Here is an 18,212-nt window from a genome sequence, read left to right as displayed (position 1 = left end):
GGTTTCGTCAGGATTATCAGGTTGGATCTCATCTAAGAGTTTCGGCAAGTTTTCGTCGAAAAGTCCTGGTTCGCTTCGGTATTTTCCGAGTGAAGGATCCGTTTGAAACTTCGTTGGATCTATTGGATTGAGATCTTCTGGTTGATGCTGTGGATCAACTGGTCTGAGACGAATTCGGTGCACACATTGGGTGTAGTTAGTTCCAACTTTCCGAATTATATAGTTCGAATTTGTTAACACTTTCTCAACTCTACAGGGGTATCCAGACTTGCATTGATTTGCTTCCAAAGTCTGACTGTGTAGTCAGCAGAGGATTTAGTAGTAAACAAAATGATTCGACTGTGAGAGGCTGCGCAAGTGCCTTTTGATCGTAATATCCTCGATACTTGTGGTACGAAGAAATCAAGTTCTTTTTTGTTTCTTTGAACTTTTCTAGCATCGCGTCTTGCATTGCCGTAACGAAGTCTGATTCTGCTGTTACTGATTCCATTGCTTTCGTCGAAAAGCGCAGATCAAGTGGTTTTGTTGGTTCTCTTCCATGAAAAATGGAGCTAGGGCAGCATCCAATTGATGAAGAGTACGACGTATTGTGAATGAATGTTGCCAATGGGACATATTTGTGCCAGTCTGACCATTGTTCATTAGTATTCAGCTTCAAGATCCTTTTTAGAGGTCCATGAGATCGCTCGACAAGACCAATTGATTGTGGATGTTTCAGCGTTGCGTGGTTGATTTGAACTTCTAATAGAGTTGTCAATTCATGCATTAGTTCTGACGTGAATGTCGTTCCGAGATCTGCTATGATCTTTTTCGGTATGTAGCTGTGCATGAAAAATATTTTCGTGAGTTCCCTTGCTACTGTATCAGCGCTAGCGTTTGTCAATGGTGCTGCAAACAAGTATTTCGAGAAGACATCGATTCCAGTTAATACAAATTTGTACACTGGTGACTTCAGTGGTCCAACGATATCGATTTGCATCATGTCTCCAGGAAAACATTGCAATGACGAGATTGGTTGCAATGGCGGAATTTGATGTTTTGCAGATGCTCTTTTGAGTTGCAAGCATGTTAAGCAATTTTTGATTGTGTTAGTTAAAAATTCGGTGAATCCTGGAAGGTAGAATCGTTTTCTGAACTCTTCTGTGGTCCTTGTCATTCCCAGATGTCCACCGGTTCGCGAGTTGTGTAGTCGGTACACGACCTCATTCCAAAGATGTTTTGGTAGGCAGTATTGCTTATGTTTTACGTGTCCCGTGTCATCGTAGAAGTTTCGATACAGTACTTCGTCGTCGATTATCAGTCTATTGAATTGTTTAGCATATTTTTTCTTGCGGCTATTTTCGTATGTCAGATTGGGAACTTGTTCGTTTCGTTTCCAATCCTTAACTTCTACTATATCATTATCTTTGTCTTGTTCATTTTTCAAGTCGAGTACTTCGTGACTCATATTCAGGTCACTGAAAACGTCAGCAGGATCAGGGTGTTGTACTGCTGCGATGATTGGTCTCGTTATTCGGACAAAGTTTTGTGGTTGAATGGTTGCACTAGCTTCCTGTGAGCTTAGCTCTCTCATGACGTTTTCATACAGTCCGAGTTCAAGCAGTTGTGCTCTGAGGTTGTCGTCGATCTTCTTCTTTTCAGGAAATGCATCATCCATTGAGTGGATCAGGTTGAGAGATGCATCCGGTAGTTTCGCTGTCGTGTCGATTTGTATCTCACGCACTGGTATTTTGTCCGTCAATTTCAGTGACAATGAAGCTGATGGGTCAGTTTGCATTCGTGACAAAAAATCTGCTGCATAGTTTGCTTTTCCAGGTATATGAGCGATAATGATGTTGAATGACATGACGCGGTCCAAGAAATTCCAAACCGAGGGTGGAATAGTCTTCGCTTGGAAAAATTGTGTTAAGCTTCGATTGTCAGTCAGTATTATCACTGGTTTTGATGATCCCCAGATGAAATGAGAAAAATGATCGAGGGCAAAATATAGTGCTAAGAACTCTTTATAGTAGATGGAGAACTTCAGTTGTGCTGTGTTGAAGAGTCTTGAACCAAATGACACTGGTGCATACGTTTTCATTTCACCTTTGTTGTCAGTTTTCACATAGTCTTCAACCATTAGCACGAAACCTGTTCCATGATAGCTCGCATCACATAGTATTACATATTGTAATCCTGGTTTTGGTAAGCGGAGCGTTATGTCCGTTGCCTGAATTAGATCATGTTTTAGCACTTCGAGACTTTTCTGATGCTCTTCATTTGTTTGAAATGCTATATCTTTTCTGAGTAGGCGATAGAAAGGTATCAGTTTTTCACCTAAGCTTGGCATATAATTCCGGAAGAATTGAACAAATCCGATTAGTCTTTTAACTTGTTTTACAGTTTGCGGCATTTTAATTTTCTTAAGGAACGTCGAAATTTTCTCTTGTTCAGGTGATATTCCTGCTGGTGTAATTATATTACCAAGGAATTTCATTCGTTGTGTTCCTATTTCACATTTGTTCGGTGATAATTTTAATCCCGATTTCCTTACACATTCGAAAATTTTTGAGAGGGTCGGTATTAGTTCATCAAAATTATTCACTGCACTTCCTATGTCATCCATGAACTGTGTACATAAGTCGGCTGCTAAGCATGGGTCAAGATAGTGCCGTATGAATGAACTAAAGCCCGTGACTGATTTGCTTAGACCTTGAGCTAGGCATTTGTATGCATAAGTTCGTGAACCGAAATTAAATGCCAAAAGTTGAACTGAAAGGTCATCTGCCATTTGCACACAGTGGTATGCTTGCGAACAATCAAGTTTGGTAAACAAGCTCTTTCCTGCGAAGTGGTTTGATGCATCTGTCATGTTTGAGATCGGAAAGTTGCTGTTGATATAGTCATTCTTCAGTGAATGATTTATTCTTCTGAGGTCAATCAACATCCGCAATTTACCAGATGGTTTTCGATGTGCAAACAATGGACTGCTATATTTTGAATGTGACAATGTTGTTATAAGTCCATAATAGTGCATTAGGGCAAGTTCCACTGTCAATTCTTGTCGCAAATGTATCGGCGTAGGTGGGCCTTGTGTGTACAAAGGTCGTGTGTGTTCCGGTTTCAGTTTGATTTTGAGGTCGGAATTGTAGCCAACATCAAATCTATGTTTGGCGAAGATGTCCGAAAATTCAACAAGCAAATCTTCTACTTTTGACCTTTGGTCATGTGTCAATACCGAGTTCTCCCACTTAAAATTCTTGATAAATGTCAATCGATCTTGAAAGTTCATTTTTGGTTCAATTTTTTCAAGACCTTGAAAATGAAGAATTTGGTCGTAAATGTCACGTTGGATTTGTGGAAGTAATACAGGGTTTTGACATGTTTCAGGAGTAGGAAACCAAAATTTTTCATACTCAGGTTGACGTTGCTGTTGAGACTGCTGATTATCACAATGTTGCTGAATTAGCTCGTTAATGCCCATTTCAATATCGTCTGGATTATTCATTTTTGCAAAAGCAAGCATTTCTGCATCAATTGGTATTAGATTTTCTGCTTCAGTTAGAGTCAGAATTGAAAATTTTCCAATTTCGGTTTTGAAAGGCAATGTAACATGATGATCAGTGATGTTAAAGGCTGTGATGTATAGCAGGTTATTTGTCAGAACTTCACTAATTGAGGAAGTGAATGCAATTTCGCAATTTTCTTCAAATTCTTTCGATGGCATTACGATTCCGGTTGTTTTTGCCATGTCCCGGCATGCGTCCTTTAAATGACATTCCACCAGAATGGTTTGATGCGGAGCTATTGTTTGACGTTTTGTTAGAATTAACGGGAATTTTTTCACTCGATTAATTCTTCTAGGCTCGTTTGGAGGTTTTATTTCGTTGATTTGCAGAGTCAAATCTGGGAAATGAAGTAAATTATACTTGGCACAGATATGAATGTGGTGTTTTTTGTAGAAAGGGTTTCCTAGAATTATTGAGTTGGCTGCATGTAGAACGAGAAAAGATTCTACAAATGTCATGTCTGCCAATTTAAATTCCAGTGTTACTTCTGTTTCAATTGGCACGAGTTGTCCTCCTGCCATTCTTACTCTCTTAAGTTTTGATTCACTTATTTTAAGAGGGCGGTATAAAGATTTTTCATCTTTTAAGTCGTCAAATGTCTGTTTTGAGATGACATTTGCGCAGGCTCCTGTATCAACCAGGGCTCTTCTTTGTAATCCCGATGAGAATCGTAATTTTGTGTACGTCAAAACTGTTCCTTCAGCAGGAATTACTGCGTAAAGGTTGATTATCTCATCAGGTGGAATTGACGGTTTTGATGATTTAGATGATTGAAATGATTTGGGGGACTGACTCGGTGGCTTGATTAGTTTTTTGGCTGATTCTGAAACGGAAATGATTGACCGTGTCCTTGTGGTTTTTGTCTCCACCAGCATTGGCTTGCCGTATGGTTGAATTTACCACAAATGTCACAGAATTTGGCTGATGCTCGAACCATTGGTTCGAAAGATCCAGATGGAAGTTGAATGTCAGCTTGCGCTGTCTGAGTTCCATTGAATTGATGTTGTTGTGGTTGCAGGTAGTTCGCGTTTTGCTGTACCTGTGCTGGTTGAATCTGCACCATCGACTGATTTTGCTGCATATTTGGGTACTGTTGGTATTGATACCATGGTGGATATTGCTGAGGTGCAATTGGTCCCATATTTTGGAAATTAGTCTGATTATTGTTAAATCCAAAATGATTTTGCCAGTTAGATCTGTTTTTTCCTTTCCTGCCACTTTGCTGCTGTCCAGGCCAATTATTTTGGTTTTGGTTACCACTGCACTGACTGTTTTGGTTTGCGTTGTTCTTGTTTTGATGAGAAGGCGGATTCAATTGTTTCTTTGACTGCTCAGTTATTTGTGATCTCATTTCGTTGATCTGCTTCTCAATTTGTTCCTGATTTGGGGACAATTTTGTGAGAGCACTGATCAAATTTTCTGAGACTCTGTCGTTTACTTCATTAAATCCGTCTTCCGGGTAGTCTTCGTTTCGGCAAACTTCTCGGATCATGATCTGCTTCTTCGTCAAATTACACAATTCTTGGACAGTAGTTGCTTGTGGTTGCTCCATCAATTTTGATCGCAGCCAGTTTGGCATTCCTTTTATGAACAATCGTTTAATTTGTTCATTGCGATTGTCATTTACTGCATCTATTCTTTCTTGTCGTTGTGCAGTTTCTCGGTGAAATCGCGCTGTGTCTGCTACTAATGGTGCTCCGTTTAATGCAACATCGATTGGGTCGACAGCTGGCAAATCTGGGGTTGGGTACGCTCGTTGCGCTTTATTTGTCAAGTTCACCAAGAAGTTCTCGGGTGAATCGATTTTAGGATCGTAGCGTAGCTGTTCTAATTTCAGTACATGGATTTCTTGAAGCTGGGGATTGCAGAAATGATCCCTTAGGGCGCCAAGACTATTCTCTACGTTCGCTGGAATTGCTGCTGGCAGCGTTTGGTAGAATCGTAGTGCCGCTTCTCGTAGGTGTAGTTGCAAGAAGTTCGCTTGCTGACCAGGAGCGATTCCCGCAACTCCGATGTATCCTCGGAACAATTGCTCGAATTGCTGGAAGTCTTCTTTGTCCGTTCCACCGTATGGTGCGACCGAAATTTGCGCGTGTGCCATCTTATTACAGTTGAATGATTATCAGATTTGTGATACAGTTAATGATTGAGCACAGCACTTAGTCGATTTAAGGGGGGCACAAGAAAATTTTGCTAGACTTTCCTTATTTTGGATTATTGAACCTTTATGCATCTATTGCTATTCTGATTTTGGTTATTCTTTCCATCAGGGTTTGCTAATATTTCCGTTACTTCGCTTTTTTTGGTTGGGGAACTTATTAGTTACAATATCAATTTACTGCAAGTGAGTTTTGAGTTTGTTTTTAACTAACTGTTTTGACGTTGGAAACCTTTCATCTACTTACTTTTCTGCCTCTTCAGTAGCTCACTTGACATACCATCTGACAGAAGTAGAGAAGCTGTAGGTCACAATCCACATGTCTGCTTGTAGATTGGAAAAAGTTGTCAGCTCAGGAGATGTTGAAAAGTTGTGGTTGTCTTCTTTTTTCTCCCTGTCTGTCAGTTGTTCACTGAGTTTTGCTCTGCTGCCAACATCTGAGCATTGCTGTGCTGATCAAGATGTTTTTTTTTTTTTGTTCTGCTTCAGCAAAGTAGTGTTGTCACTTTCTGCTCAAATTATGATGTTTGGAATCGCCGATGACTGTTTTGAATCCAGAAGTTGAAATTCCCGCGAAAGTCACCATATAATATTCCGTATCTGGCGGATGGATAATACGGGTATACTGTCGTCTACTGTTATGCGAGCTGTTCAATTGGTAATGTTATTTAGCACTACTGGCTATCAATTGTATTTAGATTGGATTCATTATTTAGATATGTCTCGAGCGGTAACGACCTATCTTGCTTTAAAGGATGCTGGTTCCGATTCCTAGCTTCTGATATTTCGCAAGTCGATCGGCGCAAGTAAGGGCATGATTGGAATAGTTTATTAAGTTGATCTCTATTCAATTGATTCGTAGCTCGGTATAAATCTCCAATGATTGGTATTAATTACCATCAATGTTTACATAGTTAAATAAATATATGATGCAGCTCTATTTTAACATCAAGGTGAATTATGTAATCTATTCGGTTCAGATGGTTAATTAGAATGAATGACATCATGAAGGGATGATGTCACAACCTATGATTCTTGGAAATGTCAACTTTATGGTTTGATGACAGCTTTTGGACTTTTCTAGGCCCAGTATTTTTTTAAACTAAATGCTATGATTCTTGGAAATGTCAACTATATGATTTGATTACAGTTTTTGGACATTTCTCGATAACTATCGTGCCAAATCTGATATAGGTTTAATCGACAAACCAGGTTGATGGAAGCTTGTTTTATGGTTTGCTACGCCTAGTTTCTAATCAAACAAGTTAAAGTTTTGAAACTTTAACCGTTTTGGGAGTTTTTTTGACTATACTCGAAAATTACCGTGCCATTTCTCGGGGTAAGTGTTCAATCGGAAGCAAAAATTATGGGAATCTTCTGCTTTACCGGCCACGACTTGCTTTTTGAATTTTCTTAAAAACTACCCTATCAAATCAGATGAAAATTTCAATCGAAAGAAGTGGTTGCGCGAGTTTTTCCTGCAGAAGCGACTACTCCTTAGATCCGTTTTTACTGAAGGTTGGTTGATTATGTTCTTATGATCTCTGATATTATGGGCGCCTTTTTTGTATTATTATTAAAGCTTTCAATAATAACATCTGTTGCTGTTATATTCATAAAGAAAAACCACCTTCATGATCTCATTAAAAAATTAATTGAAGAAAAAAAATAGTTTTATATTCGATACCTGATTGATTGACTTTTCTTATCATCATATGTATTGCTGAGTTAGGTTTATCTCGAGGCCATACTTTTGTCCTATAGAAACGACGCTCAGTATTTTCATCATTTTGAAGAAAAATTGTTTTTTTTTTTCGGAATAAAAAATCTAAGGTAACATAGTTTTGATTTACTATAATATTGTTATGTCGCTGTATTGTTGTGTACGCCTACTGTCTAAGTCAGTGCTGAAATTGATTTTCCAGCCGTTCTTGCTCGAAAAAAAATGATTTTCTGGAGTTTGGGAGAAATGAAAGTAACTTTTCGAAAAAAAATCGGGTATTTTTTTCAGCATTTTTTATATAATATTTTCAAAGTTTGTTTGACTAGGTTTACACACTTTCATCAGTACTTTGCGCTCTGCATGCGTTTTCGCCTTGAGCTTTTTGTTAGAGCTCCTCCTGATTGTATAGAAGTTTTGATTTAAAGTCATAAAATCATACTCACTGTTGAAGTGTGTTTCAAATGTTTGTCTTGCTTATAATTTAATATCTTGCGATAATCATTGAGAATGTAGAAATTTCTGCCTTGGTTCATAGAAGTGAACTGATTTATCTTGACACTGCAATAATTTTTCAAAAGAAATTTTCAGTTGCAGCTCGAAAAATGGAAGGGCACTGTATATAATTCGGCCGCGCTTTTCCTTGTGGTACCTGATTTTTAGTGGAGAGTCACTTTATTGGTTCTTCTCAGCTTATCTGGCGCCGTCAAATTCAAAAAATCCATTGGCAAGAAAAACCGGTTCGTTTTTGAGCAGAAAATGAGCGTGAAGAGTGGACGAAACTGAACAAATAAATTCAGAAAAGCAAATGGTTTTTTTTTCGTCTTTCAATTGTAACCGTGTTTGGATCTTGTACATGAACCAATTTCTTTTGCTGTGTTGGCAGTGGAGAGTCACTTTATTGGTTCTTCTCAGCTTAGCTGGCGCCGTCAAATTCAAAAAATCCATTGGCAAGAAAAACCGGTTCGTTTTTGAGCAGAAAATGAGCGTGAAGAGTGGACGAAACTGAACAAATAAATTCAGAAAAGCAAATGGTTTTTTTTTTCGTCTTTCAATTGTAACCGTGTTTGGATCTTGTACATGAACCAATTTCTTTTGCTGTGTTGGCAGTGGTTCATTTTCTGCTCATTTTGCCAGGGAGACAAATGTTTTTGTCAGGTTTGTGTTAATCACTGGTCAGTAGTCAACTTTTATGCTAGTTTTTGATGTCAAAAAATATCAGGCATCTTGGAGAGTTCGTCATGAACTTATTTGTATTTTATTTTTTCAGCAACACTAGCTTTGCCGTGAGCTCTTCGACTAGCTCTCCTAGTTCCAACTCACAGCAGTTCACTTACAGCAGTGAAGACAAGGTGACTTTCAGCGCAGGATTGGCGGAAGAGAGGTCAACGAGAGAGAACCTAGTGGGAGTTATGTCCGCAGATTTGAACCAGATGAGATCTATTCGCATGTTTTTCTCAGACGAGCGAGAGACGAGTGGTCAATTGGTGATCGCAAGTTGTGAGTCACAGTATAAAATATTCCATTTTCACAACGGAGGACTTGACAGGTTGTCGTCCATTTTGAAGTCGTATCAAAACTGCTCGGAAAAGTCGCAGTACAGGGAAGACACAGGGCTTTGTTTTGAGTTTAGTGTCTCAAGTTTAACTCTGCCTTACTCCGATTGTCATAAAGAGGAGGGAAAGTATGCAAAACTTACTCGGGAAATGTGGTTGCAGTATATAAGCGAGAACGGCGTGATCGAAAACGACAAGGAACTCCGAAAGCATGTCTTTTTTGGAGGGGTCGACCAGTCTATCCGTCGGGAGGTGTGGCCTTTTCTTCTGCATTATCTCTCATTTCAACTCACGACTGCAGAACGAGCTGAAATTTGTCGCGTGAAAGCAAAACAGTATCATGAAATACAGAAACGAAGAGGATCTATGAGTGAAGCTGATATGGAGGTTTTCTGGCGTACAATTCAGACGATCGTGGATAAAGATGTGGTTAGAACGGACAGAAACAACCCTTTCTTCAAAGGGGAATCGAACCCAAATCTTCAACTTATGAGAAGCATACTACTGAATTACGCAGTTTATAACCCTATTGTGGGCTACATGCAAGGGATGTCTGATCTTCTCGGGCCGTTGTTAGTGGAATTGAGGAACGAATCGGATGCGTTTTGGTGTTTTGTCGGTCTGATGCACGCTACGATATTCATATCAAGTCCTACAGATGATGACATGGAGTTGCAGTTGATGTTGGTAAGAGAACTCATCAAGATTTTCTGTCAGGATTTCTATCAACACTTGGACTTTATGGGGGACGACTCTTTGGAGCTGTTGTTCTGTCATAGATGGATCTTACTGTGTTTCAAAAGAGAGTTCTATGAGCAGGATGCTCTGAGGATCTGGGAATGTTGCTGGTCCCGATACGAAACAGACTACTTTCACTTATTCGTTTGTGTGGCTATTATTAAAATATACGGCGACGATGTGTATCAGAAGAACCTGTCAGCCGACGACGTTCTGCTTCATTTTAATACTCTAGCAATGCATATGAGTGTTGATCTGGTTCTAAAGGTAGCAAGAGGCTTGGTTTATCAGTTCAAAACTCTAACTACAATACCATGTGTGCTGCAAACTATGTACCAAAGTGCAGATTTGTATACTACCTCTTTGCCTATCAATGTAATTTGTGTGCATAGAAACAATCATAGTAGCAATTTCAGCACTTGTCCCTTCGATAAACAGAAGATTACTTCTGTTAAGAATTATTTTAAGGTGAATTAAGTGGGAGGTTTTACTTTATTGAATGAAATGTAATTTCGAGCTGATTTCCTTTGACATTCAGTTTTATCATAGTGATAATTAGTCTATTTATAATGGGCATGTTTCTGTCACTTAATCGTGCTAGGAATCTTTCATAATACATGGTTCACATTAGAGAATAACCCAATTTTAATTCTGGACACACTTTGAGGAGAATCCGCTTTTTATATCTTTCAATAGGGCGCGCGCGTCAACGTCCTTCGTAAAAAAAATGATCTGCAAACGAGCTGTTTAGCTCTCCGACTAATTACTGGTGATCTCTTGAGTCATCTGTAGTATGTTATCCGGAGTTTTAAGATGGAGCGCTTGTCCTTGGCACAGAAGTTTCCGACCACCGTGGTCTAATTAAAAAAGATGCAATTTAAAATTGATTAATTTCATTTCCTGTTCAAAAATTATATCATTTCAGAATTAAATTTTTTTTGATAAGGGGCGGTTGAATGAGGTAATAACTAAAAATCTGAAGGTAAACTAGTAAAAATGATGTCTAAAACCGAAGAAGCAAAAGTTTAGACTTCAAGAGTCCTCAAATTTTTGTTCAAAGGGTGTTCCTGGCGTTAGACGTTGCCGAAGAGTTGTTTGTTCTAAAAAAAATGAATTTGTTCATTTTTATTTTGAACAGAATGTTTTCTTAAATTTTTTGTTTGACTCAAATCAATAGTATAAACATCAAATCTAGGTTTAAAAAAAACAGAAACGTTGAAACGAGGTTCTTAAAATTCCTCGATTACTTAAATACTTAGACAAACACAGAACTATAAAATATGTTAAATAATTATGTGTTCATACCCTTTTTCTATTTCGAAAGCAAAAGATACGACCCGTCCACGGTAATCTTTTTGGGCGTCATTTATTTATTTGAACGGAAGTCAAATGTCTTTTTGAAGTTCAAGGGAAGAAACGAAAGCAATCGGAGAATTTCCATGAAAAACGGGTGTTTCATGTTCAGAACCAAGGTGGTCACAATTTAAGTTTTTTTGTGGTGTGAGTTTCTCAGTCCGAGCTGCTTTTCAGTTTTTCTAAATTAAACTCAAACTACTAAACCATGATGAGCCCTCTCGAATTCTCATGTCTTTATCAATTTAACAGCTTATATCCAAAGATTTGAAGCATCCATAATTTAAACATCTGAAACCCATCTTGGGTTATATCAGTTGCTGGGTATGATTACACTAGCAATACTTATGTACGTCGGACAAAACGCTTGCTAGGAATTAAAGGTCCTTTCTACATTCTAACTTGACTCGAATTGTTGCTTTTGTTTTAGTTATCCCGATACCGACTGTTTTGGTTTTGAGCATTCTAGTTAGATTCGTTCTTATTTTTAAAAGTCAGTTTCGAATGAAATCTTCGCTCAATTTTAGTTGTCAGTTCCTTTGCAACTTATTTACTTCATCCTGAACTTATTTCTTTGAACATCTAGTGATAGTGTTAATTCCTTCTGCTGTATTCACAAAATCGAGTACTATTAGGTCTCCTCGTCTTCCCTTGATATCAGCAAGAATTTGAAATGATTTCTGATCATTAATTGAACTATCTTCTTGATTTTTGATCAATTTGGTTAGTTCTTTAATTTGGGTTTCTATTGAAGTCATTTTATCCGTTCTTGATCAGTAGCAACAATAAGTGTTAGATCCTTAGTAATTACATGATAGGTAAAGTGATCGCAACCTAAAGTCGGATGCTCCATCATGTTTTCATGAGCTTTTTTGGTTGAAGAGCCAGAGGTCTCAACCCCTTGATTGAGAAATCAATATCTTTTTTTAATTTCTTAGTCTGTTTTGTATATTTCGTTCAATGGTTTGAGCTACAGCATCATTGTGAACGGTTGTATTGTTACTGTCTGCCATCCTCTATCTACAGAAGCTTTAATTCTGTGGAAGTAATTTTTTATCATTTCGCCATCTTGGCGGACGGCGTTTTCAACATCAATTCAAGTTTGTGTTTGACTTGATCTCGACCGTCAGTGAATCTATTCCGAATTAGATTTTCGAGTTGTGTCTGTGTTGATGTATCTGGTTTTTTTTTATCATTGAACCACTTAAGGGCTCTATCAATTATTGATGATCCAAATAGTGATTGTTGCCTATTATCATAGCTACGTCGTGCGTCGGCATCAGTAGGTCTCTGACCTATTGAAAGTAATTTTTTTTCAATGGAACTCCAGAATGCTGTAGCATTTTGTTCGGGGTCGGTTCACGAAAAGGTCATTAAAAACAAGCTGGAAATGGGATATTGGGGAGTCAGCCATAATAAGCTTAGTTTAGCTTGGAAGTAAGGATGGAAGTTGATTAGAATAGCAAAATGAGAAAGAAAAAAAAAAGAAATCTAAAATTCACGGAAAAATATTTTATTAGAAAACAACTTAATATAATTCACTTTAATTTTTCTTCAGACTCGATTCACAGTTTAAGGGTCAATTTCAAGTCAGGGAAAGGTTTATCTACTACTTGTTACACAAATATAACAGTCCTTCATGTGACCGGGTCTTCGATGAGCAGAGAAATCTCTGGCCTCTCCCCAGGATCTTCGGAGTAGGAATCCAGGTCTCCAAGAGTCATGGATGACTCTCATAGAGTCCTGGAAGCCTCGGCTGAAACAGACATTAGCATGACAGACTGTTAAAACAGAAAAAAAATGACACAAACGTAAACTTTACCGTTAACACTGAAGATTTAAAACAAACCGTATACAGCTGTCAAATATAACACATGTATGTCAAGGTAAAACTCATAAAACAGACTTCACGTCCCTAAAATATGTTTAGGAAAAAAATTAACAAAAACAGCAGTTTTTTAAAAGCGATTTCCGACTGCTATTTTAAAAACACAAAACATCCTAAATTTACGAAAAAAAAATATTCAAATAGAAACTCAATTTAAATTACAATGATCAAATTATAAAAAAATTATAAAAACTGTAAAAAACTCTTTGATCTGTTTGATGCCTTGAGATTATTTTATCTGTCTTTTCTATTCATCTTTTTTCTTTCTTTCCATCTATCTTTTTCATCTACCTTTTACTATTTAATCAATCGTTTTATCTATCTACTTTACCTATCTTCTTTATCCATCTTTTCTATCAATCTTTTCATCTATCTTATAACGATCTTTTTTATCTACCTCTTTCATCCAATCTATCTTTTCATCTATCTCTTATCTATTTTTTTATCTTTCTTTTCATCTTTTTTTCCTTTCTTCTCAATCTAGTTATCAAACTGTTTTTCATCTATCTTTTTTCAAACTAATCTATCTTTCTCTATCTTTTTATCTATACTTTTTTTTTCGTATCTGTCTTTTTTTATCTAATCTTTTTTTCTTCTTCGAATTCATCCATCTTTTTTATTCGACTTTTTTTCTTTCATTTTATCTAATTTTTTATCTATTTTTTATCTGTTTTTTTTTTCATCTTTCTTTTTATCTATCGCTTTTATTGATCTTTTCTTTCTATCTTTTTCATCTTTCTTTTTATCTATCTTCTTCAGCCAGCTTTTCATCTATCTTTCTTTCCATCTATCTTTTTTCTTGTAACTTTCATCAGCTCATGAACTTCTTGCTTATTGTGGGAAAGTTACAAGAAAAAAGATAGATGGAAAGAAAGATAGATGAAAAGCTGGCTGAAGAAGATAGATAAAAAGAAAGATGAAAAAGATAGAAAGAAAAGATCAATAAAAGCGATAGATAAAAAGAAAGATGAAAAAAAAACAGATAAAAAATAGATAAAAAATTAGATAAAATGAAAGAAAAAAAGTCGAATAAAAAAGATGTCTCAATTTAAAAATTCTCAGGTTTTAGTGGTTCTCATATTGGAAATTCTTCATGAGAAATTTAACTTTTTTTCGAAGCAAAAAAGTCAAACTGAAAGAAAACCAAAAAGTTTTCACTTTTGTGTTGAATGATAACTGCAACAACAATTTAAATCTTCAACAATTTATCCGTTTAACAAAAATTATTCTAAAAATTATTCAAAAAATTATTCAAAAAAACTTAAGAGAGAATGTATATGGCAGCTGTTTTTGTGGAGTTTAACTACTGCAGCATTCGAAAAAAACGGCAATTAAACGTCATAGAAATTACTTCATAGAATGCCAAAAATTTGTAAAACGAAAAGATAACAAAAAAAAACTTTCATTTTTTGTGTTGAATGAAAACTATAACAACATTAACGCTCTAAAACAATTAATCAGTATCAGCATAAAAATGATAACTTCAATAACCTATTTTCACAATAGGTTTTATAGAACCTCATGATAAACTATGTTTTTAGTGCTCAATCCTTCACTTTCATCACTGATGCAAAAACGTATATGGCCATATAATTGGCCATGAGCAAAGACTGGATCCCACAGTCACACAATTTTATCCAGTGTTTGACCCTGACTTTTATTTATGGTCAAGGCAAATGCCAGTTTTTTTTGCAAATCGACGCTTTTTCCATTTGAACGGAGCGTTTTCAGATTCTTCAGCTATGAGGTTTATCCGCGGAATGTAGTACAGTTGAGAATCATAGCCCAACCACTAGCCCAAAGTATGAAACGACGCAGACCCTCCTTGGCACGAGTGTTCGATGATCGGCTAACGTTGACGAACTCACGAATCATGATTGTAGTTTCCTTTCCTTCATCGGATCAATGTTACTCCACTCACTTATTATGTCGATCTACCACAAATGGAAAAAGGAGAAAATAAAACTCATTTCACCTTTGACACCTCCATTAGCATCAGCACAAGAGACAATTCTTGACTCAGCGGAACCCTCAGCTCCATTTCAAGAAACATTGAACGACGTGAAAGAACACGCGAATCGAACCAAACTGGAAATAACAGTAGAACTGAACAATGTGAGAGCTCACGCTTTCACCGCAAAGGCATCATACATCAACCGTGATGTTTCGAAGTCTCAACCCGGACGTCATTCAATGAATGAAAACATAATGCCGCTGACAGAACATTAGGACATTTAATACTTAAGTAAAAACACTTTCAGCAACCTTTAAGTTATCACTCATTTATATAATCTTCCTAACAAAACACTAAAAATCAAAAAATGAAGATTTATTTATCCATCTTCTGACTGTGTGTGGAACTAGAGGACATCAAAACTGTAACCAAATTTTTTCTACAAAAAAGCAGAGCGCAAACAATTTTCGATTCCGTAGCAACTTCTTCAAAGGATGGTGGTGTCACGTTCCTAAATTCCATTTATGGTTATGAATCATTGTTGACGATGACAACGCCTACGTGGTCCATTTGTTTCGACTCGAATTTACTAAGAGATGACAAAGAAAGAGTAATAGCGGACGAGCAAATACGTTTCGGAGGAACATAAAGCAAATATCTTCAGTGAAACTTTACTGATAAGTTCATTAATTATATATAACCACTGTAAACATCAACAAATACTCTTGGTTATTAAAACTTCGTATAGAGATGTCCGCGAGAACGAGCAGCATAATTAAAATTAAAAGCCTCTGCCTAAATTTTTTTCTTAGTCCTCTGAGGAAATACCGTCATGCGAACAAACGATATCCGATATATCTCTCGGGTACTAGATTTTCCTCGTCGTTTGGAAAGATTCCTATAATAACTAAAAGGAAAACTCTTAGCAAGATAACAGAGATCTGACACTCTTCCTTGCTTTTTTTCATCTGATTCAATCGCATTTTGAGAAAAAACATTAACCGAAAACATAGACATCAAAATTGCAAAAAAATATATATAACGTCCGACCTTGCCCAGGTTCGAACCCCTTTTTTGTATATATATATATATATATTTGAGTTTTTTCTCCTATCAATTTGGTTGGAAAACTCTGTGCTACTTGCCCAGCAACTGACTATTGTTACTTCGTTTTGGATTTTTAATACGTAATTGATAGGAAAGAATAATATTCGAACTACGCTTCAAAAAGGTGAGAATCTTCGAACTTATTTCATAAATGCAAAACTTGCCCAATATAGACCTTGCTCGAAATTAGTGTAGATCAATGGATGGTTATATAATAATTTATTTTGTTTGCCCTTTTTCTGGTGTTTTGTTTTTGTTATTTGAGCATGTCCGATTGTACATATTGATGAATCTGTTCAATTTAGTACTGCAATTAAATGTTATAAATATTTATAAATTGATTTCTATGAAAGGTGAAATAGCTGTAAATTTAGCAATAATTTAGTTTTCAATACTGCAAGCTGTTTTTGATGCAAATATATGCAACCAATTGATACAGATATATCGAAATTAGTTTTTATTTGTGAAGAAAGCGAAATTTGATTATGCGCTGAAAAAAAATGTTTTGCTCAAACCTTTGAAAAGGGGTACGTTAATAGGGTCTTTAGATGACCTCGAAAACTAATTTTAGCACACTGCAAAAGAGTGGACCTTTTTCCGTAATATAATTTCACGCCCTGTGACAAATTTTGGTCGGCGCCGCGCCAGCCGCTTGCAACAGCTTGTGTCTCGGATCTCGCATCATTCCATTCAACCCTTTTCATTTTAACACCTAGTCTTTTCTTTAATTATTTTTACATGTCTTTACATTGTAGATAATTGAACCCCTTTTCAGCCAATTGACAGCGCTTTATTCCTGTTATAATCAAATGCGCGATATGATAGAATTTGGTTTATTGAGCTTAAGACCATGCATGGTATACAGACCTTTTTCAATTGCAGGCGGTTTGCCTTAGTTACTTAAAATAACTCAAGAATCATGGAAAATATGCAAAGGGCGCTTTGAATGCCCTCTGTTAGCGTACCCTTAACTCAACTGCAAAAAGTTACACCAGTTTAATATAATAAACGGTTTTTTTTTCCGGTCTGTGTCCAATATGGAGGCTGTTAATTAGCTTAGAGACCACAGCTACCACGATTCGGCTTTTTTGTTCATTCTTTAAATCTCTAATATAATTAGGGAAATCCTGATATCTCTAAAATTAAAACAATTTAGACGGCCAAGTTTTGAGGCTCAATTCAGGTCCACGTGGTACAATGTGCTACTAACAATCAATCACGTATATTATTTCTTTTTTATGTACAGTTTTTCAAAGCTGTTATTTTCTACACAATCTTAAGAAAAGTGTGAACGCGTCAGTTTTTCGGAACCAGAAGGTTTCGGATGGCCAAATAGCTAAAACTTAGGTTTAATTCCTATGCTATACGTGAATTACCTACTACGAGGTGTAGCAGTCATTTTGGTGGTAAGTTTGCTGTATCCACTATCGACGATTCACAGGTAGGCTCTTATAATTAAAAACGAATAAAATCAAGCAGCAGAATGAAGAAAATTGGCAACTTTTCCTCTATGACTAGAAATCAGAACTCATCTACGTTTCTTTCTCACTTCTGAATCATTTGTATCTACGTCCAGATCTACGTTTTCAATCTTTTTTGTAAGTTCACACGGATCGTTACGCTTGCGATTATCAAGCGTTATCAAATCGAATATAGATTTTTTCTCTAGTTCAACAAAATCAGCTGAATCAATTATGCTGACATGCTCAATTTCATGAAAAATCAAATTTAACTACCGGGTACAACTCAAACTTTTGTTTTTATAATTATAGTGTTCTGCAGATGATTTTCTGCAGATGATTTTCTGCAGATGATTTTCTGCTGATGCTTTTCTGCTGATGCTTTTGTGCTGATGATTTTTCGGCTTCATGTTGGTCGACTAAAGCTCAGTCGGTTTAGTTTCGAAATTATCTAGTTCCTGTTTGATAAAAACAGGTATTATCAAAATGTATGGATTCAGGATTTTTTTAAGCAAGTCGCTCTTTACCTTACCCCACTTTTCTACAGCCTTCGAAAAAGTGTGTGGGGAAATTTTGACACCAATTTTTGGATTTCTTAAATTTTTTGGAAATGCACCCTCCCAAATCTAAGTTTTTTGTCCAATAGAAAGAACAGGTTATGATAATTCTCCTGGATGAGCTGCTACACCTAATTGTTTTTTTTTTCAAAAAGTTATGGCCCTCTGACTTT

The 18,212-nt window shown here is 36.5% G+C and overlaps 2 protein-coding genes across 2 annotated transcripts in view; both read left to right on the top strand.

Moving 5' to 3' along the window:
* Window positions 1-18,212, top strand: part of LOC134852036 (protein MCM10 homolog) — a 65,887-nt gene that overhangs the window by 14,989 nt on the left and 32,686 nt on the right. The window lies entirely within an intron of this gene.
* Window positions 8,668-10,197, top strand: LOC134852037 (TBC1 domain family member 16-like). The gene has a single exon (XM_063868316.1). It carries the CDS (start codon window positions 8,668-8,670, stop codon window positions 10,195-10,197), a length of 1,530 nt encoding a protein of 509 aa, XP_063724386.1.

Source organism: Symsagittifera roscoffensis, chromosome 7, assembly GCF_963678635.1.
Source record: "Symsagittifera roscoffensis chromosome 7, txSymRosc1.1, whole genome shotgun sequence".
Lineage (NCBI taxonomy): Eukaryota > Metazoa > Xenacoelomorpha > Acoela > Convolutidae > Symsagittifera > Symsagittifera roscoffensis.
Note: the sequence above shows the minus strand (reverse complement) of the source record. Positions and strands in the feature narration are given on the sequence as shown.